This window comes from Rutilus rutilus, assembly GCF_951802725.1.
Source record: "Rutilus rutilus genome assembly, chromosome: 5".
In the NCBI taxonomy this organism is placed as follows: domain Eukaryota; kingdom Metazoa; phylum Chordata; class Actinopteri; order Cypriniformes; family Leuciscidae; genus Rutilus; species Rutilus rutilus.
The window spans coordinates 28,627,229-28,641,846 of NC_140213.1; the positions used below are offsets into that span (position 1 = coordinate 28,627,229).

General features: G+C 35.5%; 1 protein-coding gene across 3 annotated transcripts in view; it reads right to left on the reverse strand.

Moving 5' to 3' along the window:
- Nucleotides 1–458: 458 nt before the first annotated feature.
- Nucleotides 459–14,618, reverse strand: part of pak1 (p21 protein (Cdc42/Rac)-activated kinase 1) — a 54,827-nt gene continuing 40,667 nt past the window's right edge. For all 3 annotated transcript variants that reach the window (XM_084409866.1, XM_084409865.1, XM_084409867.1), the window contains exons 7-15: nt 11,088–11,304; nt 8,818–8,881; nt 8,680–8,728; nt 7,632–7,744; nt 6,883–7,000; nt 5,482–5,581; nt 4,916–5,112; nt 2,901–3,038; nt 459–1,541 (exon numbers count right to left, since the gene is read on the reverse strand). In XM_084409866.1, the coding sequence (XP_084265992.1) occupies nt 1,455–1,541; nt 2,901–3,038; nt 4,916–5,112; nt 5,482–5,581; nt 6,883–7,000; nt 7,632–7,744; nt 8,680–8,728; nt 8,818–8,881; nt 11,088–11,304 (1,083 nt within the window). In that variant the 3' untranslated portion in view covers nt 459–1,454. The remainder of the gene's footprint in view (nt 1,542–2,900; nt 3,039–4,915; nt 5,113–5,481; nt 5,582–6,882; nt 7,001–7,631; nt 7,745–8,679; nt 8,729–8,817; nt 8,882–11,087; nt 11,305–14,618) is intronic.

Consider the following 14,618-nt stretch of genomic DNA (forward strand, 5'->3'; position numbering starts at 1 on the left):
CAAGGACACTGTAAAATAAAGTGTTACCAATAATTATTGTGCATTATGCACACAGTACAGATCAGTTCTCATCTCAGAAAAAAATCTTTTTAACTTTTACCTATAATTTTTTATATATTTTAAAGAAAATCCTCATTATGTCCAGACTAACATCCAATTATAATCTCTCTACAATCTCATCCAATTATAATTATGATAAATATTATTTATTATTTATTTAAAAAAGTGATTTACTTATTTATATTTTAATAAAATGTTTTAATTAATTAATTAATTAATAGTGAATTTAATCACTTTTTTACTCTTATATTTGAACTTTTTGGAATTTACATACTAAATGAATCTTTTTGATGAAAAGATTGAAAAGTTATTAAACATGACTTGCAGTCGAGAGCATTGCATTGTGGGATACAGCACATGCAGTGTGCCATTCTGAACACCAAAAAAACACCCGGACACTGTGATTAATTCTGAAGTTTATTCGTCCCATTTCATTAAGAATTTCGATTCGTCAAAAGGCCTTATAAACAGTTTATGGCTCGCAGAGATGCTGATTGCTTACAGGAAAGATTTTCTTCATAAACAAATCCCATCAGTCCATTGAACTGGCAACAGATTGCATCTTCGTGGGTTGTGCCATCTTCGTACTATTCGTTTAAGGCCAAAGGGTACATGAACGCAGCATCAGAAAATTTTAATTTCATTAATGTTTGTGGCAACAAACCATCTTAATGCACAGAATGCATTGAGGTTTTTTTCATTTTCCGACATGTGGAGAGTTAATGGGACAGAACGGACCTCAGGTGGTCGTTTCAAAACTGCATCTGAAATGCAGTCTCTTCATGCACAGGCATCCTTCATAGTACCTTAAATCAATAGTCTGTTACAGATCATTAAGTTTCAATATCAAAAAACGCGTATCGGACGAGATCTTTCTGTCGATGAGATCGCGCTACGGTCGTGCCACGCATCTCAGCTAATCTATGAGCCGACAAACGCACATACGCACTCTCACACATACGCAAACACTTTAAAAAAAAAACATTGTAAAATGAACAAACAAATAACCGACATGAAAACATGAATCATGTTCCCATGATTTGACAGGCATTTAACACAAAATCAAACAAAAGACCAATAGAAAAACTGACAGTGAGACCCAGAGAAAGTCAGCCGGTGAAACACGGGGGCAAATCCCCCATAATGCTTTGGGCCTGACGCACCGTGACCCTTTATTTTTCAGTGATGTCATCATTCAGAGCCTTTTTCGGTGACCGCAGCAGTGACTGCAGACACCCCCTCGGACCCCCATCACAGCAGCACTAGAGGACGAGGGACGGATGAACCCTCGGCACGAGAGCTCCTGACCGGGGCGAGAGAGAGAGAGAGAGAGAAAGAGGGCTGACGGGACGGGGCGGAGGACAGGTGGGGCCGGGGGTCGTCCCGTGGGGGGGCTAGCGGTTGTTCTTGGCCGCCTCTTTAGCCGCTATGATCAGTGGAGTGAGGCTGGACAGAGGCTTGGCCACTTTCAGGAACTGGTGCTGCAGGGAGAAGACAGAGACGTCTCTTATTAGGCTCATCGAGGCTGCATTTATTGGATCAAAAATACAGTAAAATCAGCAATATTTTGAAATATTATTATTACAATTTAAAATATATTTTAAAATAGAATTTATTCCTGTGATGCAAAGCTGAATTTTCAGCATCATTACTCCAGTCTTCAGTGTCACATGATCCTTCAGAAATCATTCTAATCTGCTGATTTGCTGCTCAAGAAACATTTCTTATATTTATCAGTGTTGAAAACAGTTGTGCTGGTTCATATTTTTGTGGAATTTTTAGTTCAAGATTTGACTTTTATGAATAGAAAGCTCAAATAAAGAAATCTGTAACATTATAAAAGTCTTTACTGTCACTTTTGGATCTTACTGACCCCAAACTTTTGAACAGTAATGCATATTGACAAACATGTTAAGGGGTCTATTATGTATTAATTGTAAAAATGTAATATTTATTAAGTTTCTTTTATTGTCCATACATCACACGCATTTCAAAAAGTGTTTAAACGTTTTAAACCTGTGGCGGCTAGAGTGTGACCTGTGGATTTCAGTTCTTATTGTAAAAAAATCCTTTCTATTTTCTGCTCCCACTCACTCTAATAACTGAGATTTCCAGCAGCTTTTCACATTCTTTACACAAGTTTCTTCATCCGTCTTATTTAATGCACAATTGAGTCGTGTAATGTGTTACACAACATCACTACTGATGCTCTCATACTTTCAGCTTCTGGGGCTTTTCTAGAAAGTTCTGGCAGCACTTTTATTCCAACCAACAGACGTGATTTTTCTAAATCAGATGTGAGTGTGGGAGTGACATAAGAGCAGGAGGGAGAGATGCTTTTATGGAGACCAGACTGAATGAGATTACCAGAAAATCTAAAATAATTGGAGAAAATATACACAGTACATAACATAAGCAGCCTTTTAAATCTTTAAAATGTTATAGAAATTATTGCTACACATTAAATGGGTCAAAAATGCTCTCTAGGTAGGCGGCTCACTAGGTTTTGAAACACACATGTAATGTATGAAGGACAACAAATTATACTGACAAATATAATAATTTATAATAGCCAAACAAATTATTTGAAATGCACTTAAAAAAAAAAAAAAAAAAATGTAATTTGCATTTCTTAATCCATTTGCTCATCTATTTATTTGTTAGTCATGAAAAGTGATTTATTTTTTACTTAATGAACTGATACAGCTGTATTTTAAGCCACTATTCACTGATCTATAAAGGTCAAGCATTAAAGATTGATACTGGAAGGTAACATTGTTTTTGTAACATTGACAATCCATAAATAACTCTAACACACACACACACACACACACACACACCTGTAAGAGCTCCTTGGCCGAGTCTCTCTTCTCCACGTCCATTTCCAGACAGCGGTTTAAGAAGTCGCGAAACACGGAGGAGAGTTTCTCTGGGTTCTGCAGTTCTGGAGTTCCATTGGTGGCGATGAGGTACAGGGCCTGGACAACAGCAGGGGTTAAAGGTCACACAAAAACCATGAACATTAACAACAGCACCAGTTGCTTTCATTTAAAAGGCTATTTGAAACGTTCTTGTCTAAATTAAAACTTGAGGAATAACCAATCCAGAGGTTTCTAAGAATCTACAAACAGTCCAATATTTGCCCCATTGCTGCCAAATACTTGCCTCAAGTTCACAACTACTTTTCACTAGTCACTACTACTTCATTTTTGTTTGCCACAGTTTTTGCCACGTCATTGAAGATAAAAGCGTTTAGAGCTGATGGAAGTCGATATTAACTTGCTTTCTGTCCAAAATGAAATAATTTTCCATCATTCTTTCTGATGCTGTTGACATCAGGAAAGCATCTCTGATGTCACTGGTGCACATGAGGCCATCATTGAAATAATTCAGTGATTTGAAACAAAGGTTGGATTTCATCATCATCAACTTGGGATCACAAGTGAACAGCATTAGGTCCATATGTGCAGTTGGTCTCATGCTACAGCGTCACATTCCTCTAGTCCAATTCATTTATTTATTTTGTATGTAAGCTGCTAAATTTTAGCACTCTGGAACAGATATATTATTAAAATGATTATATAGATTTAGATAGAGTTTTGTTCCACTCTTTACAAGGCAATAAAGACGATATTAATAAATATATAAACATTTAGCATTGACAGATTTTACGATTATGTTTCTAGATTTTGCATCTTTATTAGTATTGAACATAATGGGTTTTTCAATTGCATCTACTTATTTAAACTTTTTTTGTAATTATGTGTCTTAAAACCTTCTTGCTTTATTTTTTTCATTTTGTATGTAAACTGCTACATTTTAGCACCAGGGAACAGATATATTATTAAAATGATTATATAGATTTAGATAGAGTTTTGTTCCACTCTTTAAAAGGCAATAAAGACGATATTAATAAATATATAAACATTTAGCATTGACAGATTTTACGATTATGTTTCTAGATTTTGCATCTTTATTAGTATTGAACAGAATGGGTTTTTCAATTGCATCTACTTATTTAAACTTTTTTTGTAATTATGTGTCTTAAAACCTTCTTGCTTTATTTTTTTCATTTTGTATGTAAACTGCTACATTTTAGCACCAGGGAACAGATATATTATTAAAATGATTATATAGATTTAGATAGAGTTTTGTTCCACTCTTTAAAAGGCAATAAAGACGATATTAATAAATATATAAACATTTAGCATTGACAGATTTTACGACTATGTTTCTAGATTTCGCATCTTTATTAGTATTGAACAGAATGGGTTTTTCAATTGCATCTACTTATTTAAACTTTTTTTGTAATTATGTGTCTTAAAACCTTCTTGCTTTATTTTTTTCATTTTGTATGTAAACTGCTACATTTTAGCACCAGGGAACAGATATATTATTAAAATGATTATATAGATTTAGATAGAGTTTTGTTCCACTCTTTAAAAGGCAATAAAGACGATATTAATAAATATATAAACATTTAGCATTGACAGATTTTACGATTATGTTTCTAGATTTTGCATCTTTATTAGTATTGAACAGAATAGGTTTTTCAATTGCATCTACTTATTTAAACTTTTTTTTGTAATTATGTGTCTTAAAATGTGTTTTCATTTTGTATGTAAACTGCTACATTTTAGCACCAGGGAACAGATATATTATTAAAATATTATATGCATTTAAATTGTGTTTTGTTCCACTCTTTAAAAGGTAATATTATTTTGTCTTAGGTGTTCCAGCAGAACTGTCTAATTTGAATATTGCTACTATCACAGGAAAACTTTGCAAAAACTTCTGAAGTGACTTGATAAGGTGCACATATTATTGAGTTAGGTTTAGATGTCTTTAATCTTACCCTCAGAGGGTTTTCGTTGAGGTACGGCGGTTCGCCCTCTATCATCTCTATAGCCATGATGCCCAGGGACCAGATGTCCACTTTGGGTCCGTAGGCCTTACGGGTCACCACCTCCGGTGCCATCCAGTAGGGCGTCCCCACCATGGTGCTTCGTTTGCTCTGTTCAGGAGTGATCTGAGCGCAGAAGCCGAAATCAGCTGAGAGACACAGACAGACAGATGTTTAGACCGCCTGGTGTGATACAGTCACTTCATGTGATTTCAAAAATACAGCAGGAATAGTGAAGCATGGTCATAAAATGGATTCTTGCTCCCTCTACTGGTCAAAAGTTGCACAGGTGAAAACATCACATTCAGGCTTCCTTTAAATCATAATCAAAGTCAACGGTGAAAACCGTAATAATTATCAGTAAGACCTTATTTAAACAGCACTCAATGCCAAGGTTTAGGTGCATATGTCACTAATATGCATACAATTTACAATCCAGAACGGCCTTAAATGTTTTAGATGGAAAAACTGAAACACAGATTAGAAGACAAATATTTGTAGATGAGTTGTGCACTCACTGAGTTTGACAGATCCGTCCATGCCTAAGAGAATGTTGTCACTCTTGATGTCTCTGTGAATAACCTGATTCGAGTGAAGAAACTCCAGGGCTTGTAGACACTGCATGGACAAGAACAACCCAGTTAGCACATTAAAACATGCACAGGGTTCACGTGACCTAAAAGCAGTTTCAAACACTAGTGAGCTGCCTAGATAGACAGCATGCATTGCAAACAAGCTCTGCGCAGTGTTATTTTAGTATTATAGGTTTTAGTAATATTTTGAATTTGCTTTTATTTTATATTTATTGTTTTTATTTTCATTTTAATTGACCTTTTAGTAATTTGACAGGATTTTATCAGTATTTCATTTTTATTTCAGTTTTAACAATTTTATCCCTGGTTTCACAGACAAGGCTTGAGTCTAGTCCCAGACTAAAATGCATATTTGAGACGTTTTAACTGAAAGCAACTTGCACTGGAATATCTTAAAATATGTCAGTGTCACTGTTTTGTCTCAAGATGCACAGCAGTAATGTGTTTTTTTCTAAAGCACGTTTATAAAAGCCACTTAAACGCCCTAATTGAACTAAGGCCTAATCCTGCCTTAATCTAAGCCCTGTCTGTGAAACAAGGCTTAAGAAATATTGCATTGGTAACTAACTGAAATAAGTTAAAGCTGAAGTTTTTCATCTAATATTTGTATTAGTGCTGTCGATTGGCGATTAATCACATCTAACATAAAAGTATTTGTTTATATAATATATTAAGATATGTGTGTATAAATATGATATATTATACAGTATATATTACGGCTGCATGATATTGAAGAAAAGTGCGATATGCAATAACTCATTAAATAATGTGATATTCGATATGCGATACGATAATGCTTAAAGTGTGTAAAATAAACTTAAATTATCTTTAAAATATATTTAAAATGATATAACCTACATATGTGTTTCACATTCTTTTTGTGACAAGAAAACATCCCTACAACTTCTGAAAGTGAACAGCAGTGTTTTACTGTAGCATAGGAAGTGTTATTTTAACATCAGTGTAAACCACGGGGTTTAGGGTTTCAGGTTATTAGGCTTATTTAACAACAGAAACTGAATGTGTGTGTGTGTGTGTGTGTGTGTGTGTGTATACATATACACAAACAAACTTTAATAATTTGGGTGCACTGTCTATGTTTATGATAATTAAAATATTTTGTTGTTAGCTTAGCTAACATTAAACTCTATTGGAATTAACGGATTCTCTGTGCGTTTTTTTCTAAGGAACACTGTGAGTTGCTGCCTATGCAGTGTTCCAGTCATTTATGAGGTTCCATTTCACTAAGGATTCTGCTGTAGTAGATATCTAGACAGCAAGGCAGCTTTTTTTGTTTTGGAGAGAGTTGAATAATTACACACTCACTTCCCGACAGACAGCGGCGATCTGCGCTTCATCCATACAGGTTTCCGTCACCACGTCTGTCAGGGAACCTCCAGCCAGATACTCCATCACCACCCAGAGCTCATCCCCCACCAGGTAACTATGGCAACAAGACAGCATCGTCAACAGACGCCACATCGCTGAGTGATGTAGCGGCATCGCCGTGACAACAGAATTATTGGATGTGTCTGCTTTTATTAGTGCAGACATGAAGCAATTCACCATGGACACAGAGAAAAGCTTTGAACCAAGCTTTGGATTTTTTTGAGATAACAAGACTTGTTTTTAAAGAAAAAATATTTTAAATTGTTTAGTTCTTTTTTTGTTTGTCTTGAGCATAATGAAAAAAAAAAAAAAAAAAAAAAGTGCAGGTACAAAAAGCAGAAAGAAAAATAAACAATACAATACAATACAAATAAAAAAAATATAACAAAAAATATAACAAAAATACAACTAAAAATAAAAAGACAAAAAATAAACAAAAAATAAGATCACTTGAAAATTAAAAGAAAATAACAAAATGTAAGAAAAAATAAACGTATATAGTAAAAAAATAAAAGACAAAAGAAAATACAACTTAAAATAAAATAAAACAGTTAAATTCTTTTATAAATTCTGTGAGAAGAAAAAAAGCTTTTGACATAATTTTGCTTCTAAAGTATAAGTGCTATAAAAAAATTGTATTTTAACAGGAAAACCAGATCAATTATTGATTAGGAAAATGATTTTACCTGTCCAGGTAATTGACGATGTTGGGGTTCTTGTTTTCCCTCATGACTAAGATCTCGTTGATGATCAGCTCTTTCTTGGGCTGCTGCTGTAGGTTCATCTGTTTGATGGCCACCTGAAAGACCAAACATCAGAATAAAAGCTTTTAGACACGCTTGAAGATTAATCCGAGAGACTTTGGCTCCATTAGGCCCGTCTCTGAGCATCTCTCCATTAACACGAGTGAGAGTTAGCTTTGAGATGAGCTCTCTTTGTGTGCAGGTAAGATTACAGCGCTCGCTCAGCTCAGAGGAATGTCATCAGATCAATAACACATGCCGTATCCCCTGATTTATTGTTATCGATCAGCCGAAAATGTCGACGTCTCTGTCGGAATCGCATTAATGATGACGATAGGTGCCCTCTATTAAACTGAAAGAGCATGTGGACACTGAAAAGCCTGTCGATATCTCCAACTCCATGATTGGAGTTCTCCAAATAGGCACAAAATCATTAACCCTATAAGCAATAATAATAGTGATGCTTGCCTTATTAGTGGTGTTTGGTAAATAGTGACCTAGTGAGTCGATGTTCCATTTTAAAGGAATAGTTCACTTAAAAAATGAAAATTCGGTCATTATTTACTCACCCTCAAGTTGTTTCAAACCTGTATGAATTTCTTTCTTCTGCTGAACACAAAAGAAGATATTTTGAAGAATGTTGGTAACTAAACAGTTGATGGACCTCATTGACTTCCATAATAGGCAAAAAATACTATGGAAGTCAATGGGGTCCATCAACTGTTTAGTTACCAACATTCTTCAAAGTATCTTCTTTTGTGTTCAGCAGAAGAAAACTATTCTTTTAAGCATTATATTTGTTGGAATAACATCATTTAACGTCTGCACTACGTCATGCATGTGTTGAATGTTGTTTTAACCTAAATCAGGAAATGTTATAATGGCATATTGCAGATGAGCAAACACTCTTCTTGAAGAAAACACACGTCTAGATGACGTATGTGGCATCAGTGGAGAAACGCATTACTGGCTGGCACCTCAAAAGTCTCACCTCTTGTCCCGTGGCGATGTCTATGGCTGTGTAGACTGTTCCAGACGCCCTGATGAGGGAAGGAAGTGAAGATTTGGATGAGTGTTTGAAGATTGTGGGATTTGGCATAAATGAGAAGATATCCATCATAAAACTCACCCCTGGCCAATCTTCTCAAATCGCGTGTACTTCTTCTTCGGGTCACCCACGCTGACTATACTTCCTGTGGAGTGAAGGTCACATGTTATCTTCAGAGATATAACAATAAAAAACAAACACTACAAAAAAAAAGAGAGAGAGGAATGGTGAGGAAAAACAGCAGCATTTTAAAAAGACAGAAAGAATGAAAATGTAACACTTCAGGGTTTGTGACAGAGCTGCACAACTTATTACATTTATAATCAAAATCGTGATATGATTTTGTGCAATTATTAAACTGGAGATTAGAAGGCGACGCTGAGAGAATTTGAAAAATCAGACAAAGGTTAACTGGAGGGCCTTACAATCATAACATAAAATAATATAAAAATAATCAGTAGTAAATCATTTATGCTGTTTATATTTTCATTTTATTTTATTGCAGTAAGAAATATAAACTTATTTCAAAAATATTCTGTTTAATAATCTATTTAAATATTCTATTCTAATAAATAAATAAAATAAAAAAATATTTTTTTATTTTTACACAATTTTGCTTCTTATTTAAATGCTTATTTTTCTTTAAGAATTATATTTATAAAATTATAAAATTAGAATTTTTACAGGTAAACAAAACCGAATATTATGTTTATTATATTTTAATCAAAGTACCTGTGTTCCAAACAATGTGTGTGAAACGTTAACCAATATATTAGCTCTGCTCAACTTTATGACTTTGCCAATGGTCTCCGTTGCAGCCATCACTTTATAGTTCTTTTCAAATGCTTTGTTCTAATAGTCTTTTATAATGCCATTTGTTAAATATTTGTCAAAAAGTGTAATATAACGTTTGCCAAATCAGGCAGCCCTAGTTTGTGAGGATCAACCGAATCGTTCCCCTCAAATTGGTCCCGTATAAGAAGAGGGATGCTCAGCTCTAAGAGGACACTGAGATCAGACTTCAGTCAGACACACGCTGTGGAGTGAGAAGCAAACGATCGTTTCCAGTCAAAGCGAGTTGACCTAGCAGAAGAATGAGAGAGAGTGGGGGGATGAAAAGGCCTCGAAACCTTTGGGAAAAGACAAGATTTACAGGCAGTGAGGTAACAGAGGCTTGGAAAAGACATAAAGGAAGAAGGCCGAGGGCTGATCAGAGTTTTACGACGTCTCTGAGTCTTAAATTCAGGCCACATAAGGGAAAGACGGGAACATCTTCAGTTCGACGTGTAACCCGGCAACCGTTGATGAATGGATGTTTTGGATGAAGAACGACAAATCTTTGGCCAAGAGGGGCCTCAAGTGACAGAGTGGGGCAGGAAAGACACACTGGATGGCTGCAGCAGCATCCCGTTCTTACCAGTAGAGGGCGATCTGAGCACGTCTGTAGCATGGGGTTTTTAATAAGATACAGGTTCTTAGAAAGTCATGCATGGCTTGGGCCGCTCATAAAAAAAAATTACTGGGAATAATTTCAGCCAAAATTACATGCTAAATAATAATAATGTATATAAAATAGAATAAAAAAAATACAACTCAGATGCACAAAAAAAAAAAAATGTATGAATGACTCAAGCAAGAAATAAAAGCATGTTGGAATTTCTCAAATACACCACACATACTTTATATGTCATATAATGTGCAGTCAGCTGGTTATTAACGCAAAAAGAATAAACCTTGACAGGGTGACGGCACATTGACAGCAATAATGACTTAATGACGGCACATTATCCTACTTATTACAGGCCTGCTTACCAAATAAATTAATAATTGGACATGAAATATTGATTTGTATGTAAATTATTATACTATTATACTAATAGAAAGAGACCAAAAGAGAGACATGGAACTAGCATAGCTATGTGAAAACTCAGCTGTCAGGAAATCTAAATAAAAGAAAAAAAATCTAATCGAATAAATTTTTTTATATATTATTATTTATTTTTTGTTAATTTGTGTGTGTGTGTGTGTGTGTGTGTGTGTGTGTGTGTGTGTGTATGTATGTATGTATGTATGCATATATATATAAAATATTTATTAAAAAAACTATTTTAATTGAATTAAAAATAAATATTTAATATCAACATAATTATTTAATAATTACTGTTAATTTTGTGCGTATATATATATATATATACTGTATATATAGAAATACACTGTGTGTATACACACACACACACACATTTAGAGAATATTTAAGAGAATATAAATAAATACATTTTTTGTATAATTTAATAAATAATTATTATTGTTACCTCCAATTTTAGTTAAGCTATATCTCGTGCATCACTTACGCAGTTTCTCGAGTATCTCCTCGTCGGTCATCTTCTTCTTGCGTGTCTTGTCAGCACTTTGCGGGGTGGAGGGTGTGGGGGTGCTAGTGGCGGTGGTGCTGGAGGGTGTCGGGGTGGGACTGCCGGCGTCAGAGGTCGCGTTGGCGATGGGCGATGTGGCGGCGTCTTTGGTGGAGAGCGGAGGAGGAAGAGGTTCAATGACGGAGCGTGTGTAGATCTGTGGGGTGCACAAATGTGTTGTATTAGCAGTGGATTATATCAAATAAAATAGTAACTAGTCCTGACCACTGACCACTAGAATAAACTGTATCAGATCACATGGGCCCAAACGAAGCAATGGATGATTCACAAGGCATTCTGGGAAAGGACCCACAGAGACAATAAAACACATATTCCAGAACAGCTCAGTCTAAAGTGACTCAAGTGAATATAATTCTCTCCTCAGACATTCACAAGCTGAATAAAACCCTCTACATTTCTGCTCACTGGAGCCTCGGGTCTTAATCTGTTCAAACAGAACCAGGATCAAGTTTCCTGCTCTTTTCTTAGAAGACTGCTTTACTACACAGGGGTTGGGCTTGTGTTCTTTAATTCATTTTAGAGACAAAAACACAGGGCACAAACAAGTGGCCGAAGAGCTGAAGTGTGCAGTCAGATGTTGACTCATCACGTGGAAACAGGGTAACAGCAGCTTGACACTCATTTACATCACACACACATTCTCAAAAAAAAAAAAAAAATTTTAATTATATATATATCGCTACAACATTAAGACACATATGAGGTTAAATTTGTCTGAAAAGAGAATAAAAAACTCAAAACTATTAAAATTAGTTTTCATTAACTGAAAAAAGCTACAATATAAATAAAATATATAAATATTTGTTTTAAAATATACAAAATATACATTTATTATATAAAAACTAAAACTTGAAGTACTTTGCAACTCATTAAAATTAAAATAAGTTGAGGTTGAAGTACTAAAATGACTAAAACTAAAACTGAAAAATATCAAATAAAAGATAAAAAAGTCATTTTTAAAAGAGAAAAAAACTAATAAAAACGCCAAAGATACATAACCTAAAATTAAAATGAAAACTGCAAATATAAATAATACTAAAATAACAGTTTCAAACATCCAAAATGAAGTGCTCATTTTGAGTATTTCTCGCTTGGAATTAATTGAATACATTTTTTAATAAATAAAAAAATCCAGAAACTAATTAAAAGACACAAGCATTACTGAATATTCTTCTGTTTTTCTCAGAGCCAACTTTACTTTTCTGAGACATTTTTGCAACGACTCTAAACACACTCTGAGTGATGTAATCAATATATATCCTATGTTTTCCCTAAAATATTTTATTTTATGTTCATTTTGGCAAGTTTTTAGCAAAGACTAACCTATAGATAAGTTCAAAGTTAAGAGACATGCACTATAAGTGACTTGTGGCCACTGTAGCTGTAAAAAGCAGCATCATGTGAATGTGTGCTTGAACACATTACAGGACATCATTCATCTCCTCTGGTTTAAAAGCTGACATAATGAGGGTGAAACCCCTTCGAATTGAGAGCTGACAGCTCACAAAACTACGCAGGAGTGCTGATGGAGCATCTTTAATCATCCAGGCGCCTAAAAGCCCAACAGGCTTGATCCCGTGATCTCCAGACAGATCAAGGGAATGTAATGAGGCTTCACTGCACCCCAGACGGCCCTCAGTCGCTCTCTCCATCAAACACACACGCTCCTGTCCTCAGTGCAGCTGTAATAAACCTCCAGTCACCTACACACCTCTCTGAAGACATGCATATTTATTCGGTAATTACAGGTTAGCTTGAAGGCGCCTAGAGTCAGAGAACTCATTATTCCAGACTACAGACTTGACAGTCATGCAGCTGCCCAGCCAACACCCACAACACAAAACCTTACACTTGTCTGTCTGTCTGTCTGTCTGTCTGTCTGTCTGTCTATCTGGAGATCTATCTATCTATCTAGATATCTATTTGTCTGTCTGTCTGTCTCTCTGTCTGTCTATCTATCTATCTATCTATCTGTCTGTCTGTCTGTCTATCTGTATGTATGTCTATCTGGATATCTGTCTGTCTGTCTGTCTGTCTATCGATCTGTCTGTCTGTCTGTCTGTCTGTCTGTCTGTCTATCTGGATGTCTGTCTGTCTGTCTGTCTATCTATCTATCTATCTATCTATCTGGATATCTGTCTGTCTGTCTGTCTGTCTGTCTATCTGGATGTCTGTCTGTCTGTCTGTCTGTCTGTCTGTCTGGATGTCTGTCTGTCTGTCTGTCTGTCTGTCTGTCTGTCTGTCTATCTATCTATCTATCTATCTATCTATCGGTCTGTCTGTCTGTCTGTCTGTCTGTCTGTCTGTCTATCTATCTATCTGTATGTCTGTCTGTCTATCTGGATATCTGTCTGTCTGTCTGTCTGTCTGTCTGTCTGTCTGTCTATCTATCTATCTATCTATCTATCTATCTGGATATCTGTCTGTCTGTCTGTCTGTCTGTCTATCGATCTATTTGTCTGTCTGTCTGTCTGTCTGTCTATCTGGATATCTGTCTGTCTGTCTGTCTGTCTATCTATCTGTCTGTCTGTCTGTCTGTCTGTCTGTCTATCTATCTATCTATCTATCTATCTATCGGTCTGTCTGTCTGTCTGTCTGTCTGTCTGTCTATCTATCTATCTATCTATCTATCTATCTATCTATCTGGATATCTATCTGTCTGTCTGTCTATCTATCTATCTGGATATCTATCTGTCTGTCTGTCTGTCTGTCTGTCTATCTGGATATCTATCTATCTATTTGTCTGTCTGTCTGGATATCTGTCTGTCTGTCTATCTGGAAATCTATCTATCTATCTATCTGTCTGTCTGTCTGGAGAACTATCTATCTATCTGTCTGTCTATCTGGATATCTGTCTGTCTGTCTGTCTGTCTATCTGGAGATCTATCTATCTATCTGTCTGTCTATCTGGATATCTGTCTGTCTGTCTATCTGGAAATCTATCTATCTATCTATCTGTCTGTCTGTCTGTCTGTCTGTCTGTCTGTCTGTCTATCTATCTATCTATCTATCTATCTATCTATCTATCTGTCTGTCTGGAGATCTATCTATCTGTCTGTCTGTCTGTCTGGAGATCTATCTATCTATCTATCTATCTATCTGTCTGTCTGTCTGTCTGGAGATCTATCTATCTGTCTGTCTGTCTGTCTGGAGATCTATCTATCTATCTATCTATCTATCTATCTGTCTGTCTGTCTGTCTGTCTGTCTGTCTGTCTGTCTATCTGTCTGTCTGTCTGTATGTATGTCTGTCTATCTGTCTGTCTGGATATCTATCTATCTATCTATCTATCTATCTATCTATCTATCTATCTATCTATCTATCTATCTATCTATCTATCTATCTATGTGTCTGTCTGTCTGTCTGTCTGTCTATCTGGATATCTATCTATGTGCCTGTTTTTCTGTCTATCTATCTGTCTATCTGGATGTCTGTCTATCTATCTGTCTG